Source organism: Anopheles darlingi, chromosome 2 (genome assembly GCF_943734745.1).
Source record: "Anopheles darlingi chromosome 2, idAnoDarlMG_H_01, whole genome shotgun sequence".
NCBI classification, from domain to species: Eukaryota; Metazoa; Arthropoda; class Insecta; order Diptera; family Culicidae; genus Anopheles; species Anopheles darlingi.
The window spans coordinates 67,511,057-67,531,056 of NC_064874.1; the positions used below are offsets into that span (position 1 = coordinate 67,511,057).

At 44.9% G+C, this 20,000-nt stretch overlaps 3 protein-coding genes across 5 annotated transcripts in view; 2 read left to right on the forward strand and 1 right to left on the reverse strand.

The window, feature by feature from the left end:
- The window catches only part of LOC125949884 (protein son of sevenless), an 18,003-nt gene extending 14,225 nt beyond the window's left edge, over positions 1 to 3,778 (forward strand). For both annotated transcript variants that reach the window (XM_049677319.1, XM_049677320.1), the window contains exons 19-21: positions 1 to 347; positions 423 to 505; positions 584 to 3,778. The exon at positions 1 to 347 is cut by the window's left edge and continues 78 nt beyond it. In XM_049677319.1, coding sequence (XP_049533276.1) covers positions 1 to 347; positions 423 to 505; positions 584 to 618 — 465 coding nt within the window. In that variant the 3' untranslated portion in view covers positions 619 to 3,778. The remainder of the gene's footprint in view (positions 348 to 422; positions 506 to 583) is intronic.
- Positions 3,779 to 3,807: 29 nt separating this feature from the next.
- On the reverse strand, positions 3,808 to 7,796 carry LOC125949885 (mRNA-decapping enzyme 1A). 2 transcript variants are annotated; one of them, XM_049677324.1, is made up of 2 exons: positions 7,561 to 7,796; positions 3,808 to 7,462 (listed from the first exon to the last, which is right to left on the reverse strand). In XM_049677324.1, exon 2 carries the CDS (start codon positions 7,424 to 7,426, stop codon positions 5,660 to 5,662), a length of 1,767 nt encoding a protein of 588 aa, XP_049533281.1. In that variant the 5' UTR covers positions 7,427 to 7,462; positions 7,561 to 7,796; the 3' UTR covers positions 3,808 to 5,659. The 2 variants fall into 2 exon arrangements, with proteins under 2 accessions (XP_049533281.1, XP_049533280.1); XM_049677323.1 differs by having other exon boundaries at positions 3,808 to 7,467.
- A 947-nt stretch (positions 7,797 to 8,743) lies between these two features.
- Positions 8,744 to 18,468, forward strand: LOC125950235 (uncharacterized). Its single transcript, XM_049678028.1, has 8 exons — positions 8,744 to 9,160; positions 13,242 to 13,433; positions 13,522 to 13,709; positions 13,816 to 13,911; positions 15,715 to 15,942; positions 16,222 to 16,388; positions 16,477 to 16,905; positions 16,986 to 18,468. The coding sequence occupies exons 2-8, from the start codon at positions 13,259 to 13,261 to the stop codon at positions 17,248 to 17,250; spliced, it is 1,548 nt and encodes a 515-aa protein (XP_049533985.1). The 5' UTR covers positions 8,744 to 9,160; positions 13,242 to 13,258; the 3' UTR covers positions 17,251 to 18,468.
- Positions 18,469 to 20,000: the final 1,532 nt, after the last annotated feature.

The window sequence follows — 20,000 nt, forward strand, 5'->3', positions numbered from 1 at the left end:
AATGAGCAGCGGATGTTGATGCTACCTAACACTAGCGCGATAATGATAAGGCGAAACTCGGCGTTGGATCGTGCATCAAAAGAGAACATTCCCAGTATTGCCGGTTCTTCATCGCTGTCGGGTCTTGCTTCCATAACGTCCGGTGGTGGAGCTGCGGGTGGTCCCAGCACATCTCAAGCGGGCCCAATAGGAGCAGCAGCGGGAACAGGAGTTGGCGCTCAATCCGGTGTCGTCGTCGGAGGATCGAGTCCTTCAACGGGAAAAACCAAATCGGTTCAAAACTCTCCTATTGCCGGACAACAGCACCAGCAGCAAATGCAGGGGAATGTACTCTGCCGAAGGGCAAGGTAAGCACAGACCGAACGACATAATATCCGCGATACGGTTGGTTCTAATTATCTTTCGTTTTTTACACTCTTCAGCACGAACATTTCCCCAAGGTTTTCACCCGGTGAAACTACCCCGAAATTGCCGCCAAAACCGAAACAATCGAACCTTAGTTCCGGTTAGTGTTGATGACGCTGAATGTATTAGGTTTTTGTTTGTCATAAATTAATCCATCTAATTTGCATACCCTCTCTAGATCGCACGATGTTCCCATACCCCAGCACGAACTGACCAAGTAGCGGTGGCTCCGGTTGTGGACGTTACTTCTTACGTTAGCATGACGCCCTTCCGGTGCATTCGTCAAACTTATCGCAAGCCACATTTGTGTAACCAACCATTGTCTTTGCAGTTTGATTAGATAAGTCAAACAGTGGAAATGTTAGAGTAAGTTATTAGGGCGAAAGTAATAGCCTGGAACGGTTCGCGTTTGCTGCTAGTCCCAATCCCTACTTTGTTTTTTTTCATACTCCCATATTTGATGATTGTGGGATTGTACACGGAAAGATGTGCCATAAGAGACTGTTATGTGTCGGGACATCGGAAATTCACATAATTCCTCGATTGCTGTAAAGTATCTGTTTTCGTTTTGCCGTTGTACCAGTTTTATCATACGTAGTTTTTTTTTATTCTTTTAATGTATCAACTTGACCAACCTGCAATAGCATGATCAATCGGGCGTTATACTTTGGCAGAAAACTATTACATTAATGGTGCGTTTGATCTTAACCATCGTGATATGATGAATTTTCTTTGATTAAAACATGGTTGATTTATTTGACATTGGTCAATTGGGTTGTTTTTGTGAATTCATATAGATTGTATGAAAGAGACAGAATAATGCTTAAATTGGTGTGTACTCTACCACAGAAATTCAGACAAAGATGAGAAGCAAAAAGTAGAACAATACAACAATATAAATATTTTCGTTGTTGTGCAATGTAGATGTTTTGTACTGAAAGTGAAACAGGGTCGTGTCATAAAGATGCACATGGATACAACATTCAAAAAGGTAGAGCGAATATCGATAGACCCCCATCGCTTGTGCCAGAAGTGAGATGAAGGTGTGCGAGGAGTTTATGAGGAGGTTCACGAATGGCGCTCTTCGCGACGAGATCGTATGGGTTGCTGTTTTGCTATTGAGAAAGGGACACAAAGTAGGAAAACTCGTAAGTAATCAATGTTACCTAATATAAGCACTGAACGAGGCTGCTAACTCGTTAAGTCGCCTTGTCGATCGACGTACATAGAAACCCCAGCATCCCGTATCAAATGGTTAATTGGATAAAAACCAAAATCGAACAGTAAGAAACACACACATACACTGAGGTTCGCTCGACCATCACCTAGAGGATAGATAAGATAAAACCCCAGATACCGTGTTTACGATTGAGTGTAATGTTGTGATGAGGTTGTAGGAGATATGGTTCTATAGTTACTACAAATACTACTTATGCTACTACCGTTACTATTACTACTGCTACTACTACTGCTGATACTACCACCACTCTTACTGCTACGACTAGTACAAATTTTATTTTCAACTACCAGCAGCTATCCATTATAATGCTAAAGATTTGTTTATATGTTTTTAATCTCATGGCCTCGGCATTCGAAAGTGACGAAAGACCGATGGGACTGGCAGGTATGTTATGATTTTGCAAATACTGCTTGTATTTTGTAAATAAACCCATTGTGTTTTTTGTCACTGATTTGAAATATTTTCCAGTGGAATAAAATGGCAGTTTAAATGAAGAGCGTGAATATGCATGTGTGATAGAATAAATATAAATCACACTGTCACGCTTTGTTCACATGCATCATGTCAAGAAATGTTCATATTGCTCCATTCATGAAACACTCTTTACGTTCAATACTGTATGTTATTGGAAATTTTTTGCAAAAAAAAACCCAATGGTTCAAATATGAATACTGCTTCCAAGTTTAGAGTGCTGGGAGAGACTTTTGAAAAGCAACACCCAAAAAAGCCCTTCCACTGGTAGTAGTAGTAGCATGCAGGTATTAACTGGTTTTTGAGATAAAGATAAAGATGTAACAAAACACAAAAAAACATAGACGGTCGTCATGGTGGTATTGTGCATGTGTTGTGTAAATAAAAGAATGTTATGCTAAACAATGTGTATAAGAAAACCGATGCATCAGGCCAGCGAACTAAACCACTATATTGAAATCTTACGTAAACAAGAGCCTGCCGAGCGGATAGGATAGAGCAAAGGAAACTGCAAAACCAAACTGACTTATAAACCCCAGCAAAGGAAACGGAAGTACAGAGTAGTAGATGGATTTGGGTTAGGAGATATAGGGATACAGTGATTTGCCATGAAGTGGTTGTGTGTGAAGGATTGATTTGCTTTCCCCAGGACGTCCTATGTTTTCTTATGCTGAACAGTGTACGAATACTGAGGGTGTTTTTTTGTGCGGTTGAGGAAAAATGGTTAAAGTTGTGAGAGAAACGAATGAACAGTTATTGCACAAGCTTTACAGCTGCTTTGATGGTGTAAAAGGATAAATATGAGTGTTTACAAAAACAGATCAGAGTGGGATTGGATTGTTTTGACCTTAAAAAGGGTAAGCTACTTTGTTAAAACAGGCGCGAGGAGAGAAACAAGAAGGCTGTTTCAGACATTCGTTTGATTGCGTTACGTGTTGAATCGGATCGGCCATGGAATACTGATGATGAGAAAGCGTAATAGGCCAGTTAACCGGGGGCGGTATTGGAGAGGATTCTTGCACACTTTAAAAGGGGCATCAGTAGTGATGGTACAATATCAAAGGAGTATAGTTCAAAGAAGATGAAATGAGGGAACACAAGCACGAGGCAAGTTCTACGACACGCTTACGAACACGATCGAGAATGTGAATTATAAAAGAAGTAAAGCCAAGATAAGGAAGGCTGAATGAAGCAGCAGTCCTACGAGAGGGAAAGATAGTGTGAGAAGAGGTAAAATGATGAAATGAAATGTTGTACTATATACAAAGTTTTATGTAAAAGAAACAAAATAATAACAAAACGTAAGGAGTCAACTGTGAGGCAGGAAGAAGTTGAACGCTAGTTTAAAACAAAACGTATAAAAACGAACGAAGTCGAACGCGTCGAAAGAAACCCCCGTTGAGATTAGAGAAGCGAGCAGTGGAAAACCGAACGAGAACGAGAAGTGTTTGCGTTAAGAGATATAGGATTATAATGATGGTTGAAAGGATGCTGGAGAAAAGAGAAAATGGATACGAAAAACAAGCTGTGAATGGAAAGGACAAACCGTACATGTTTGAAATATTGTAAAGAAACGTGAAAAAAAAAACACAAAAAGTATAATGCAACAGAATGAACCTGGCGACGAGTTTGATGTCAAGAGGCGGAGGCAATTACATATTACCGAAAGTCCCCTAAACGGGGTTACCAAGTAACATGCTTAGGTTGATGCGGTGAGTAGAGAAAGATCGTAGTGCCGTTTTCAATGTGACCAAACATAACGGTTGTTTGCATTGGTTCGCTGCGTCAAAGCTGCGCCTTCAAGTATCTTTATTTTCATCATGTCAAGCAAACCCACAATCGTAGTGTCGTTGTCATACGTTTCTGGCGCACCCTAATCATGTTTCCATCTACTCGCAAACGTTCCTACCCATCACTGTTGACGTCGATACCATCGAAGGACATTAAAGCGCTGCACACGGTACCATCGTCCATCACTGTCACCACCCACGACAACGCCCTGACGCCTAATCTACTCCGATGATTCTGTTCCGCTAACAAGAAAACATAGTTGCATTACACTAAAGAGCTCGCCGACCGGGAATCGGATGCAGTGTGCTACTGACTAATCTGTATGTTGAATTCTTTGCTTAACATTACCACATCGAAAAGTGTGAAATTTACGGATTTTACATTTGCTTACTGCGCTTCTTCCGCCAATCGATCCCTTTCGGGTTTCGGCAACAATTGGCTATGTAGGCGATTTTATTTCTTTCGCCGCCATTACGTTGCGCTGACCTAATGCAGTAGTAGTATACATACACACATACTCATGGAAGAGTCGTTAGTTAAGTGTACAATGATGCAGATACAGTTTTTGTCAAAATCGAACATAAAGCTAACTACTATTCCGTCCCCGGTGCTCTTCTCTATATCATCTGTCTCTCCCCTTTGTTGATGAGCTTCGTGATACAACTGAATAACTAGAAGTAGACTTCTTATGCATTATGCTCTTCACTTGGGCTACAATTATCGTCCTTTTGCTATTTGTACGAGCGCTGTTTGGCATATCCGTCGAAGATCCTAGCCTTAGCGGGAGCGATTGCGGGATTACCTTCTGACTTAATTCTGCACGGCTGATGCGAATGTGTGAATGTTAAACAAAGTTTAAAAGAGTAGGAAAAAGACAGAGGACGAAGGGAAGGGAGAATACATATATAAAATGTCTCTTTGCTCTCGCCTTAAACTAGAACCCTTTCTCTTGCTTTACCGTCATTCTGTGCTTATTTCCCGACGGGTAGTGGGAGATGCAACATATGTCTTTTTGGCCTTCTAGTACTTTTCTATCGGCCTGTTATAGGTTTTCATTTGGAATAGACGTTGCAGTGATAGTAAACAAAACGGCGCGCGATGAGACATAAAATCAAAATTTAGTACCATTAAAATTAAATACAGCGTTCGCGCTTGTGCCAATACTTGTCGAATTTACAGCATTTTTGCTAAATGAAATGTTAAATTGTGCAAACCTAATTTCCACTTGGAAAATAAAAATGAAAACTATCAGATAAGTGCAAAGACGAATCGATTAAATCATGAAAAAAGAAAGAATCAGATTCACTAATTCTAATGCAATCGCGCTCAGGTCTCCTTCAATGCACGCACAATTGACCATTTATAACACTCCTGCTAGGCTGCAGTGAGTTTGATCATGTACCCGAAAAGTATTTTTTCCACTCTGTCTCTATCTCTCTATCTTGCGCTCTGTTAGCTTCGAAAGAAGATCTTTTTATCTGGCTTGCCCCATTCGGTCGTTCATGATGATGCTTCGTATGCCTACTCCGACGAAAATAAATCATCATGCCTTCGAATGGGTTGCTCGGGTTGTGAGTGAACTGATGGACAAAGTATGCTAGGGACGGTGACGGCGAACAGACGGGGCAAGAAACATTGATATTAGCTGGCCGAGATGAAGGTGCAGTAGCAGCAGGATAAGCAGATGATCTCCTACATACATACATACACACATACAGACATACAAACACATACGGAATCATTTCTCCGGCTTTAGTTGGATATCATCATCTCAGCGAACGATCGAACATATGCTTCGTGCAGCTTTCTGACAAAATCCGGATCGTGCTTAATCAGATAACTGACGGCTTGTATGAGCTGATTTTGAGTGAGCGGTTCTACCGTTCCTCCAGCTGTGCTGTTGCTGCTATTGTTGTTATTATTACTGCCATTCGCATTGCCGCTGACCGTGCTCGCCGCATTGTGAACGTTGTTGTTCTGCTTGCTATTGGCCGCTGCTTTCGAAAGGATATCAGCCACCGACTTCGGTGTTCCTCCTGCTTGCTTAGGCGGTGTATTCCCTGTTCCGTCTCTTGATTTTCCGCCCTTAGCCCCGGCCGATCCGGCCTGTTTTCCCGTTGCGCTTGATGGTACCTTTGCTCCGCTTACTGCTACTGCTCCACCACCAACAGCGGAACGGGAGGTTACCTGCGAGAACAGATCGCTCAGAGCGGTTTGCGGTCCCACCGTACCCGTGCCAGGTGAACCAGTGACGCCGACCGACGCCGCTGCAGTCGGTTTGAACATGGTCGGAGGCATCAGGGCTGGCCGAACAATGGACGGCGTTGTCGGTGTCCCCGTAGCTGCGATCGATTCCGATTTTTTCAACAACTCATGAAGTGGCGTCTGATGTTGCGACTGCTGCTGTGAGTGGTGGTTCTGGCGCGATTCTAGCTCACTGATATCGATCAGCTTAGCTTTCGGTACCGCGGCCTGATTGTTGTTCATCCGCATCGCGGAAGACAAGTTAGCCGTGCTGAGAAACGTGGCTAACGGGGAGGTGCCGAGCTCGGGCAACCCACCGGAAGGGGTGTGGGGTCCATTTCCGCTTCCCATGATCGGAATGGCACCCATGCGCTTGAGCTCGCTTAGATCCGGCGTTAGCTTACCGGTAGTATTGACGCTGCCGGCGATCGTTAGGTCCTTCTGCGGTGTCGACGCCCGGTGCAGCTTCTCGATCTGCTCTAACGTATGGACGGGTGCGTGCGTTTTGAAGAGTGGCACTTCGGAGGCTGCCGGTTGTTTGGCCGCAGCAAAAAAGTTCACAACACTGCGCGGAGCATTTTGGTTAGATATCGGCTGCTGTTGTTGCTGGGTTGCAGGAACCGGCACGATGGGCATGTTGTGCCCACCGAGCACCGTCAAACCAGCATGATTGATAACGGCTGGATCCTTGCCTCCTCCCCCGGTTGTCGTAGCGGCATTGTTCTGATAGTCTTCCTGCGCCTTCGTGAGCATGCTGAAAATGTCCACATTGTTAGATTCCGATTCAGCAGGACCGTTGTCGTTAATGCCCGGTAACATCCCGGGCGGTATAGAGCCACCTCCGGCACCACCACCACCACCGTTCACGACAGGATTCAGCTTCTCAGCCTCGGCGCAATCGGTGACGAGGCGTTGAATGATTTCGCCGATGCGATCGCACTCGGTGTTGTTGTAGAACCAAAAACCACGGATGCGCGACCGCTCGTTGCGGTACAGCAGAAAGGGTGGTTTCGATTGTAGTTCTATCTGGCCGCGAATTGGCTCGACCAGCGAGTTCGTGTTGAGTCGATTGTTGATGAAGATGCTGTGGAACGGCTCGGCGTACCGGCTGTAGATGAAGAGCGCACCCTCGATGTCGGTCTTCTCCCACTCGCTGTCCTCGTTGTTGAACACGTAGAAGGCGACGTGTGCCGACGAGTTGATAATGTCCTTCGCGTACGGGTCGACCCGCTTGATCGCTACCAGGTTCATTCGCAGCTCCGTTTGGTCTGCCATCGTTCCGTCCACCACCTTAGGGATATCGCGGCGCAGCTGCTCTGCAAGGGAAGGATAAACACACGAAACTTACGGTTCAAACAACTCCGAAAACAAACGCGTGTCCTGAGTCCGCCCCCCTCCGCAGCGCGTACCTTCTTCGGTTTTTGCTCTTCTTCACTCGACTCGACGACGGCGACGCGATGCAGCTTTTCCACCGTTCGCTGAACGTTCGGCAGAGAAAAGTGGAAGAACAAGGAGGTCAGTTACCGCCTAGGTTCCGGGCGATTCGATATTCAGGATAACGATAACGCTTTTTGTTTTAGCACTCAAGTTTTTGGCCAATTTTTTTGGTGCGTGTCGTGACGTGCGTTCTTGAAGCGTTGAAGTGAGAGGAAGCGAGTTGACAGCTTCCTCGTCTGTCTCACTCTTTCGTTTGTTCCCCAATCAACCAGTGATGTCTATGAACCTTGTTGAGCTACACATGGCTCACAATTGGCACTAAACGAGGTCGATGAAAAACACGTCTCTTGCAAGGTACTTTAAAAAGACAGGTAGCATCTTAACCGCTTTGACAGGTCACCATTTTGAATTTGTTTGACATTCATAGGAGGGCGCTTTTATAAACAAAACCACGTGAGTTTCAAGAAGAAGAAGAAGAAGATATGGGCAAGTTTGGTGGTTTTATCAAGGAAAGTACCTGATTTCACTCTTTTTCGGATGTTTAAATGATTCATCTCTCTATTTAAGATCAATCGAGCAACCGAGTTATGTTTTACAGCGAGTGAGCACGGTCCAGGAACGCCAGCTAGCTCTTGTTCTAGGCCGGGTGGCAAGACCTACGGACCGATACCATATTGAAACACTAGGAAGAATTTTGAGAATATTTGCATAAACTTCAACTTTCGTGCCACTTTTCGTGAATTTGAACTGTCGTAATACCACAGAAAAGCGAAAACAGCTCCGAAAAGAGCGTTCCCGAAGTAAACATCCCACCATCCCGTGAATGTCAAACTCTGAAGTTTTTTCTAAAATAAAATCGGGGATTTGTTCTGGATAAAGCTACCTGTCTTTTTAAAGTACCTTGGTCTCTTGTACGTTTTCGTTCTATCTGGCTTCTCATCGCCTTCTTTTGTGTAATTTCTGGTGCTCAAGTGATTGCCTTCAATTTGGAATAGCTGGACTCACTTGAATTTTGAAGCAAAATTCATCATGCTTCATGATTTGTGTGGAAAAATTCTCGCTTCTAGTGGGATCGTGTTTACTGGGCCGTCTGGCAACACTGCCGATGATGAAACACACACAAGTATAGCATTTTCGTGTACGTACACGGCTTTGGTGCGGTGGTATGCGTGTATGAGCGGTCGCTCGAGAAACGGGGAAAATAAAAATCTGCTGACGAAAAATCTTGTTGTTAAAATCAGCAAAAAACTGTGAAAAAGGGAAACGAATGGGGCTGAGAATGGCAAGGCTGGTCTAAAGAAATCCATCATCGTGTGAATCGAGTGTGGTGCAGCGCGAAAGTGTACGATAAACCCGTGTTACGGCCAGCCTGCTGTGTGTTGCGTGAAACCACCCCCAGAGTTTGCACCCACCGAAAGGTTAAACGAAAAAAGCATCGAAACAAAGGCCCCGTGCGTGAAGACTCCACCGCCGGAAATTGGAAAGTGTGAACTGTGTCGTGAGGCCAGACTGTGCTCCAGAAACAAATGAAATCGGTTCTAACGGGTGTCTCGCACCTTCCGCAAAATCCTGGTAGGTATTGCGAATTTGTGGGCGGTCTATCGAGGAGGAGTAGGATGTGTTATCAAAAGGGGTTTAACGTTTCCGACGTCCCCGTATCAGACGAATGTTCCTTTTGTGCCCATTCTCTTATCAACGCCAAAAAAGGGGCCGCGGATGGTGTGGTTGGTGTGGTTGGTGGGTGGTGAAGTGATTACTGGCCGACGACGAGCGTTCGTGCTGAGACGAAGGAAACGGTTGAGGTCACCAGTGGAGGTCGCGGTGTGTTGCGGGGGGCTGTTTTTGGATTTTCCATCGTTCGGTTCCTGCAATTTACATACGGCGCTTATCGGAGCTGTCTCAAATTTAATTAGCAGCGGTCTGTTCTTTGGGAAGAAAAAGAAAAAAAAAGGTCCACATTTCATCTCGTCATCGCCTGGCAGTCTCATGATGAATTGGCTGCACTCGCTTGCTTTCCATTCGCCACCACTCCGACCGTTGAAAATCTATAGTTTTGGATGGATAGTGTATTGGAGGAGTGCACGGCGTCCCCGTATGTTTGGTCCAACACAAACAATTTCTGCGACGACGACATCGGCAGGCAAGATCGCCCAGCAAGGTGAAATGTGCGGTCGCTCCTTCCCGATTCGGAGTGTTGGCCACGAAACGAGTAGATACGTTGAGTAAATTCCACGCACGTACACGGATACCCACGAATGGTAGAGTTCGCATCGGCGGGGTAAGGCTATCGGAGGTTCAATCTCAAAGCGACCAAGTCTTTTTTCTAAATATTATTCTGTTCTAGAGCCACCGTTTGGGCACAGGTTTCAATTATGATCTTTGCGGGAAGCCCTACACAATCTGGTTACTTCAGTCAATCAACATCTACCATAGTAACACAATCGTGGGGAACAGATGAAAATTACCACGAAAATGGTGGCCATCATAGCGAGTCATGGCATAGGACCACGCTCTACCCTCACTGTCACGAAGCTTTACACCAGCAACCCACCAATAATCCATTTGTTTGATTGTTTATTGCTCAGTCATTTCATTAATCCGGCCTGGTGGCAACGGTTCGAATGGTCGTCTTCATGACGATTGGGCGGCCTACTTTTCGTGAAACTCTGTGAACAATCATCTCGTTGCATCCGACTGCATCTCCGTGGCCGCTACCGCTAGGGCACACCGATGCGCAATTGAATCTCACACCACGCTTTGTGGCAATTATTTTCCACACTTTCGTCTCATCAACGACGGCACGCTTGGTGTGCGATGTCGCATCATCCGTGTGTCCCCTGCCCTCTATCTATTGGATGCTATCGGCTCTCGAAAGGAGCTAAAGCCATTTCGGAGCGTACCGGCTAGCCGGGTGCTCTCTTGTCGATTGAGCGACCCAAGTTGTTTCCCCTTTTGCGAAAAAAGAATGATAAATAACCGAATAAAATAAACAAAACCGACGACAGCCATGTAACGGTCGCGAGCGAAATGGCTGCTCTAATCTATTTTTGCATCCGTCTGTGGTGCGTAGTGTGTGAATCTATGGTGAGCATTCCAGAGGTAATCAACGAGCATCCAGCTGTCCTTACGGACGACGCCCTCCCGCATATATTTTCGGCATGGCAAGCAGTGGGCGGAATCAGGAGAGATGGGCTGCGTAGCGTGCGATATAAATTTCACTGACGCGCGCGCTATCAACTCCCAACCTGCTTGCTGCCCTGCCTTCTCCTGGCTGCTGGTTGGTTGCGGATGGGTTTGAATAATTTACGCTTGTTTACGGCACGGTATCGTGTTCTTGGTGAAAACATATTATGTGATGCAGACCATTTCCGTTGTCGTTCTGTTTTCCTACTCTTGGCCCATTCGTTTTTCAGTTTGGTCATTATAGTAAGCCACGGAATAAGTTTTGTATTTGTGATGTTATGCTGCCCTGTTATCGGAAGCCAGTAATGTAGCCGCTGCAAGGATATGCGACACAGTTTAAAACACTTGCTTTGAATTTGCTCGACGAAACGATAGCACTAATAGGCACTATTGGCATGAATGATACAATTGCTGCTCCCATAATAAACCAGTTGCTAGTTTACCACCAGCCTAGTAGTCGTTTGTCACCCATCAGAAGGCTGAATAAAATGCGCCAAGATGAAAAGAGTTCGTTCAAATAAGCAATCAGCGTCATGGTACTTTCAATTGACCATCGTTCCATGGTCACGCGCAATGCGATAGTATTACGGCTGAGAACATTTATATAAGTCGTGTTGAAGAGTTATTTCATATACTTAATTTTATGTTTTTTTTTTAATTAAAATCCAATCAAATGGAAACCAGGAAGACAATCATTGCCTGTCATCGGAACAGCTCAAATGCGGAAATCTATATTATTTTTTATTTCACATTACATAATTTCTGGAGTATTTGTTTTAAAAAAAATCATGTTTAAACCTTTTTAAATTTTGATTCTATTGATTATCAAATAGTTTATATATGATTCCTAAGTGCTGGATAGATCATGTGTAATTTAAAAGTTCATCAGTCGACTCTACGACAACAATGACACATCAGAACGCTCGACTATTGTGATGAAACACAGTGACGGTCTAATTGAATCGCACTCAATCGTCTCTGATGCCAGTTCGTCGCTGCTTGCTACCGGCGGACAGCTGTACTCCCGTGGCGAGGATGGCGATGAGCAAGCGAGTGCTGGTGACCGTGGCTAGCACATTCGCACTTGACAACACATAGCATGCCATCGGTACAGGTGCACCGAGACTTGTAGGGTGGTTTCCGCCGGGTGCAGCCGTACTTAGTTTGTTCGCGTAGATATGGCACACTTGACGCACCACCAGCTGCACTCTAGCATGCCGTATATTCACGTGTGAAAGTGCTAGCTCACAGCTCTACGTTTTGATGGATCGGCAGCTTTTCCTTTCCATTTACTTCGTTCGTTTCTTTCGTATGTATGGTCCCACGGATAGGAGTGTGTACGATACAAAGTCTGCGCAATGGCACGACGTATTGTTCCGCGTCACGGTAACCATGAATCACCATCGTACGCGTCACAACTCCATTACATCCACCGTTGGGAGCGGGACTCGTATTTGTCGTCCACGGGCCTGCTCGTACATCGATCCATCGTGGTTTATGCTGATGACAAGGAGCGACACCACTTCTTCTCCTTTTGGGATTGTCTCACTGCATGTTAATTAATACAGTAATTTTTCCTCGTTTCGTCAGACATATAGTCAGTCTGGAATGGTTGAGGTTCATCACGATCCTTAATTGATCATTTGTCAACCAAATTACCTTCCTCTAGGGATGCCACCGGGACCAGTGCACTCAACTGACCTTGATGGTGGGTGTCGATGTTCCAGGCGTTTAACGACACGTGGGGCGGGTTGCGGATGAGTTCGCACGTGTTTTCTACCACCGCGATTACTTATGCTAGTGCTGATCTACTGCGATGTTCCGGAAAAAGACAGAGAGGCACATGCGTATGTGCTCCTTTCCTTCAGTTGTTCCACAATAAGCTTATGACATGAATGATGTACGGTAGATAGTGGTTGAACTATTACAGTGAACCGGACAAGTAATCGATAGGAAACTAGTGGGTTTGTTTCGTTGGGATTTTTGTTAGTGTCACTAACTTCTACACAAGGTGCCTAACATTCCCAAAAACAACACGATTGAAATGATGAAGTGTGAACATTTTCATTAATAAAACATTCATCTGTATGTCCGCGACCTCTTCTACAACAAGGATTCTAGCGGGCCAGGTTCGTGGTTAGCACAGTTTGTGTATTCCACCGGTCGTTCGGAGACGGGTTGGTTACATGTCTCGCTAATGGTTTTTAATATTTCATCACGACGCAAGTGTTGTGCGAGCGTGATCTGGTGCTTTTCACCATGAACAGCTTATTCTAGAAAAGGTGGTTATGTGGTCGTCCCCCACCCAATTTCCCCGATATCTGTTGCCGATGTGGGGATGACGTTCGCTCATCGTCTGGACAAATATTATCCGTGTAACAGTTGGAAAACACACTTTAGGCAACACGTGCCCGTATCTCATCGTGAACCGAAACAAGTACTAACTGCTTTTTGGTTTTGTATTCCTCAGGTCTCTAATGTAATATTATGGTATCACGGTTCGAACGCCTAATGGGGTGCTCCTCGATCCCGGCAGGAGAAATTTCGCCCGAGAACGAAGCACAATGCTCGGGCCGGGGCGATTGTCTAAACGGCACCTGTCTCTGCGAGATCCGTTACAGCGGCGAAGAGTGTTCCGGCTTTAATCTGCCCTATCATGCAGGTAAGAACAACTGCTCTACCCTCATACAACTTGTGCCGCAACTTGCTTCTCGATTCTTTCATTAATTGTTTCTGCATCTGCATTGTAGGCATCTCGGCGGTATTCTACTTCGTCGGATTTGTGTCACTCGTCCAACTCCTCATCTGCATCATTGCCGAATACCAGCGGCTGAAACAACCGAGCTTTCTTCGTGCCTGTCGCTTGACCACACAGAAGCTGCTCTACTTTTTTGTCTTTGTCGCTGCGGTACTACGGGGTGCCTACTTCACAACACCGGTAAGTGGTCGTCGGGGCGGACCTACTAGAAAGATCCATTGTCGGCTACCAACCAGTATCGTTATCAGTCTGCTGATATCACCCGTGTTCATTTTGTTATCCATAGGAAACACTCCAGCCGGCATGGGTTTCCTATCTGATGTCGCTCTACTATCCGCTTGTGATGACTTGTGCTTCGCTCGTCGTTTGCCTTTGGGCCGAGGTAAGTGTTTATGTTATGCTTAGGGAAATATGACTGGTAAAATATCGTTAGGTAGTGAATAACCCTTCACTAGAAAGAATATGTTATAGATGTGGTTCGTATAGTTGCATAATTGATTGCCTTCAATCATCCTAACACACCGGTTGACACTATTCCATTTTGTAGTATTATGGTGACGTCAATGGTCGACTATGTTGTTTCTTATTAGTAAAGGGCGGAAAAGAAAAGGGTGATCTATACATTTGATTCTGAAATACGGCTTTACATACTATACTTATTCACTTGAACAAACAAGGATCGCGTTCCAAAGTGTCAGTTATCATAATTATGAACTCTGTTCGATTTCAGTTGTATGATAGTATATGTAAACCATGGTGAAAGGATCAAGAAGAACTTTCTTTACAGTATATTCATTTAGTTTCTCGCGAGTGTCACTAGTGTAAATGTATCAATCGATAGTGACCTAGTAAATAGAAACAAATCTAATCTGAAGGAATTAGGTCAGAGCCAGATCGTCTTCAAGTCGATAAGTACGTCTAGAGCTTGTTATTACTTTCGTGGCTATTCTCGATCGAGTGATCACAATAGTAGCCATCAGTTTTAAAGGCATTAATATGAGATATGTAGCCTGACACCACAAAAAGAGTGTCGTAGCTATTTGTATGCCTAGCCCTTAAACCCGTAAACTGTGGCAGGACGTAAATCTCCTTTGATTGTGCGGGTCTATAGACAGAGCCTGCATCGCACAGGTTCACTTACCACATCGTTCATCATTGAGACCGTGGAGAGGGCGGTTATATGTAAGATTTGTAGTAAAAACGTATCGCTGCATACGCTAACGGTAGTGAGGAGCTCGGAAACGGAGTATTTTGAATTGAGAGGCATGTCACTGTAGCTGCCTCTGCATGTAAGGGACAGTGTCAACAAACCACTCGAATCGGACCAGCAATTGTGTGCGGGGGTTAGTATTAGTTTAACTACCGGCGAACGGACTCCGGACACTGCCAACGAGCCACTCGAGAAATGTACCCTTCATGCATACTACCATTGAGCTGGCCTTCGAAATTGCAGCAAACTCTACACAGTGTAGTCATTAACTTGGGAATACTACGAGTGACCGCCAGAAGCGGGAGAGTGTTGCACGGCGGCTGGGCCGTTCTGAACAAACTGAACGCCTGTTAGCGGTCCGGCGGAACGTCCACGGATCGGATTATAGTGGTGCAGTTCAAGTTATAGTTCGTCGTTAACCCTGGGCGGGGATCGCTTCATATTAATCGTACGTGCTCCAAATCGTTCTCCGAAATCGAATCGCTTGTGTGTCCCATCTTCGCATAACCGATCGGACGAGAAGCGATCGGGCGTTGGAGCTGTACGCATCCGGTGGATATCGTCGCCTTTTACGCCCTGTCACAATTGGCGAACACAAACACTCAACAGCATATAACCGTGGTTTTTGAGCACGGAGAAACCATTTGTGGACGATTTTATAGTAATGCTGATTTCTTCGATGCTAATCATACCGTTGAAAAGCGATCGGTCGTAGCTGTTAGTTCTATACGCTACAGTCTCCGGGCGATTGTGTGTAGGGTGTGGATCCAATGGTTTAATTCAAACAGCGAGGTGATAATTGGTAAAGGTATGCAAAAGAGATGCAACGCTGCGCGTCGCATATTTATTAGAAGAAGCACTAGTAGCAGTACCGTGGTAGTCGCTCTTGGATCGCAATCGATTAGGGCAGGCAGGCATTTCGTAACGAGAAAAACTAATTCATACACTAATCGCGTCGGTTTCGTGCGCACCCAGATCTTCCACCTACAGGGCATCCGCTGGGAGCGATCGCAGTTCCTCTCGAAGAGTTTTCTCGGCTTTCTGGCATTCAATCTTCTCCCGTACAGTCTGTTTCTGGCCGAGATCGCCTACTCGCATCTGTTCACCGGTCGGAGCACGTCGTTCTTCAACGGATGCTACGCAGTCCTGCTGCTGATCGTGGTGATATTCTTCCTCATCTACGGAGTAGAAGTGTTCTTCAAGGTATGTACATTTTAGTAGTGTCGACATTCAGTTTGTGTATGTTTATGAATGTGAACGATTGAATGTGTTTTGCCAACACATTTCTTTGTGAGTAGTTTGATTTCGATTACCAGTAAATTGGTGTACATGATTCATGGTAAACACAGTAAGGCTTGGACGTACGCTTTACATTGGTTCGAAATAGTTGCTTCCGTCTCTTTCATTTCGCGGCTGGTAGCGTTAATGTTAGTAAAATTGGATCGTTTTTTTAAACTATATTCATACCGTTTTTCGTTCTAGGTTCGTGGCGGATTCGTGTACGATTTCGGTGTGGTGCCAAATAGCGAGAATGTGAACGCTTCCCAGCTGCATCAGTCGCGGTTTGGATTGCTGAGCCAGGCGATCATGATGATAGTGATCGTCGGTTTTCTCACCTCAGAGACGCTTGGTGATTTCTGGAAGAAAAAGTACGTGAATTCAGGCGAAATAGCATGGAGGTCATCCTCTGAGTAGTCAGGACGGTTTTTATGTTTTCTTGGTTTCTCATCTGCTCAGAGTTCCTGTGTATTCGCGCAACTGGCACGATATCGTGTTTCGATTGGCGGAAGTTGGCGTGGCGCTTTGGTTCCCGTGCTGCCTGTGGAACTCGATGGCACCGGAGCAGCTATGGATACTCAACCCGCGCAAGCTGCTGACGCGTCAGATCGATCCAGTAGCACCGGAGTCGACGGAGGCGCCGGCGGAACCGTCTACATCGGCCACTGCCGAGGAGGGCCAATCGTTTCTAGCGAAAAAGGATTGCTGGATATGTTATGATACGGACAAACCGGAACCGTTGATTCAACCGTGCAAGTGCATTGGCGACGTGAGCTCGGTACATCACGAGTGCTTACGCCGCTGGTTGGTCGATAGTTGTGCCAACAGTGACGCCGTGCTGAAGTGCAAAGTGTGCGACTCACCGTACGAAATCGAACGATCTAATAGGTAAGCGAAGAAGGAAGTGATAGATGGAAATGGATGTAAATCCCAATGTTAACCCGTAATACATGTGGCACTTTTTGCAGGCTCGACTGGGAGAAGGGTTTCACCATACAGCACTGGGCCAAGACGATCATCATCGTGACGCTGATGTGCATCACGGGTGCGGGCGCTTGGGTTATCATCCAGCTGAACGAGGATTCGTTTGTGCGCGTGCTCGTGGCCGGCTTTGCCATCATCATTGGGTACATATTGTTTAAAATGCTGGGCGAGAACACGGTGACCGCGATCCAGCGGGCTAAGGTGAGCTCGATCTATATCGTCACCTCCGTTAATGATCTGCAAACCTAGAAGAGGAACAGGAGACACACAGGCAGAAACAATCGTTTGATGGATCGATTGCCGTGCAGAGCAGTAAGCTCAAGTGCATTAGCACATTAGTAGCTCATGATCGCTGCAGTGTTATGCGATCGAGCACAGCATGTTTACACATTTTGTACACCCATCGATCGCACTTTGTGGGCAGGGAGGAAGTTATCGTTTTTAACAATTCATTTTTGATCCTTTTCACTATCTGAACGAGTGCCGTTCATGCGAAACGGACTCGTTTTTGATTTGATTTAGCAAAACAGAAACAGCACCGAATGTTGAAGGATAGTCTCACTTGCAAGACTACCACGGTAGACTAGCCATTGGTTTTGTGTGCGCATTTTGAAGCAGAAGCAATAGATTAAGAGGGCATTGTGCGGTAAACGAGTAGGAGAAGGTAAAGGTGATGTAACTAGAAGCAATAGGAAAGGATGTATTCCCTATTTGCAGACCCATGCTAACAGATATTTACGATAAAAAGCAGCCTCATACACTATATATATTTACATAAAAACACATGTATGTATATATATATATGCAAACATTTTTTTTTACAATTGAGGATATACTTTGAAGAAGCTCGTCAGAAGGCTAGATGGTTGCAAAGTCCCACCCAAGCGTTCTCCTTCGTTTGACATATCTTAAATTACGATAAGCCTCCTTGTCTTACGTTAACCGGCACCTCTAGGCCAACCGAAGATACTCTTTGTGCCAGTGTGCGTGACCGCTGCGAGTGTTTGCACGGAATGTGGTTGACGATTGTGGTCATGTGCTCATTGTGCTATTCTACTTTTTACTTTCTACACAAAGCAAAATCAAGGGAAACATTGTTTCGGTAAAAAGGCTTTAAATGGGAAAATGGGGTAAATGACGATCTTTGCAGCAAAAGCATGTTTCGATATCGTATCATTCGATTGCATTACCAGAGCATAGAATCGACGAACCGGGAAAAACTGCAGGCACCGGCGGGAGCACGTGCACGCACAAACACACAATAGAGATCAAAGTGACGGCGGCAACCAGCCGTTTCTGGTTTGGATTATTTGGACATTTTTCTGTGTGGGTGTGTGTATGAGTGAATGTGAGTTTGTGTGAGCAGCGTGTAAGCTTTAGCAAGTGATATTCAATTATGTAGCGCTAGGTTTGACGATAGGCATTAGGTATAAGGTTAAGTCAAACATCCCCCCCCCCCCCCCCCTCTTTAGTGTAGGTTGGTTGCCGTAGTAGTAAAGTCTAGGCAAACAAGATACTTAACAAAAGAGCAGGGATCGAGATCCCTCATAGAATCGTATATCGGGTTGGTGTAGCAGAACAGCGAAAGTTCTGCCTGCAGGCGGGAGCGTAGCAAAACAGCAAGAGTTGCTGCATATTGACTGCTCGAGGAGAAACAGAAAAAAACAGTCTAACAGAATGTTCACTGCACTTTCTATATTTATTGTTAAACGAATTTATTCGGATGCCAAACACCTGTATGAGTGGGATTATTGCTCGTTTCGATTCTGCCAAAAAAGGCAAAGTACACACAGTGCCGCCAGCTTTGTAGCAACGTACATGATGTAATAACAACAGAGCTATACAATCACTATCATGCATGCTTATTTTTCTGTCAGTGGGACATGCGATTCAATGCGATTCGATTAATTTTGGTTATGCATCTGGAAGCAAAATGATGGAATGGGGTAATCAGAGGTCCATGGTCTGGTAGATGAAGTCCTGTCCTTGAGTTGCCATGCCCATTGCAAAGGATTAGATTGATTTCAGCATAACAAAATTGTAGAGCAAATTGTATCATTATTTGTACTAGCAAACTATTACGGTTTGATTTGCGCAAACTGAGACGCACGTCATTCTGGTGATCTCTGATTTTGGAATTCGGAAACCGGGAGTAAATTTTTGGAAAGAGAAAAGGAAAAGGAAACCATCATCCTTATCATGATCAAGGAAGAAGTTTGAGATCTCAAGAATGTGTCTGGATACTGCTGCACGGAATGCAATAAAAAAAACAATCGAACTAATACACCGAAGACTAGAGAAATTGCTAAGCACAAATGGAAAGTAATGGGATAGAGTATTATCTTCCACGCGGTCACAAGCTCTCAGAGGTACGCTATCCAGTGTCGATGCTTAACGTGCGGCGAGACGAAAGGCGTTCTCCTCTATCGATAATTGACATCTTTTCCAGATGTTGGTGCGCTTCTTCAGCACTTGACAAATTGGTTGAACCTTCCAGTTTTCGCGTCAACTTGTTTAAAACATAGAAACTGATATACCTGCTAAAATGTGTCAATTTTAGAGAGCGAGCAATGTTTTAAAACCTGCTATTCTTTCGGTAATTACAAATGTTCTCACCCGATGGATACCTGTTTGAATGTATTTAACATCTCGGCGAGTGTTCCGAAATATATACACCGCGGAAAAAGATGGTTGAAAAATGGTACAGATCCGCCAAATGATAGTAAAACAATGACAGCTAAATTGAACCAAAACCGTTGTATAAACCAGTTGGTTACACAGTGCATAAGGTTAATAAAAACAGTGGGTAGGTACAATCGAAGATTTCGAGAAAAGAAAAGCAGTGTATAAAGCTCATTCTTCGCAAACAGCCTCCAAGGCCAAAAAGAGATGATATCTTGTGTTGAACGAAATGATGATTATCGAAAAAGCATAAATATGAAACGTACTGCGACTAACAATGGTCAAGACGAGAGTGTGATGTCGAACAAAATTCGAAT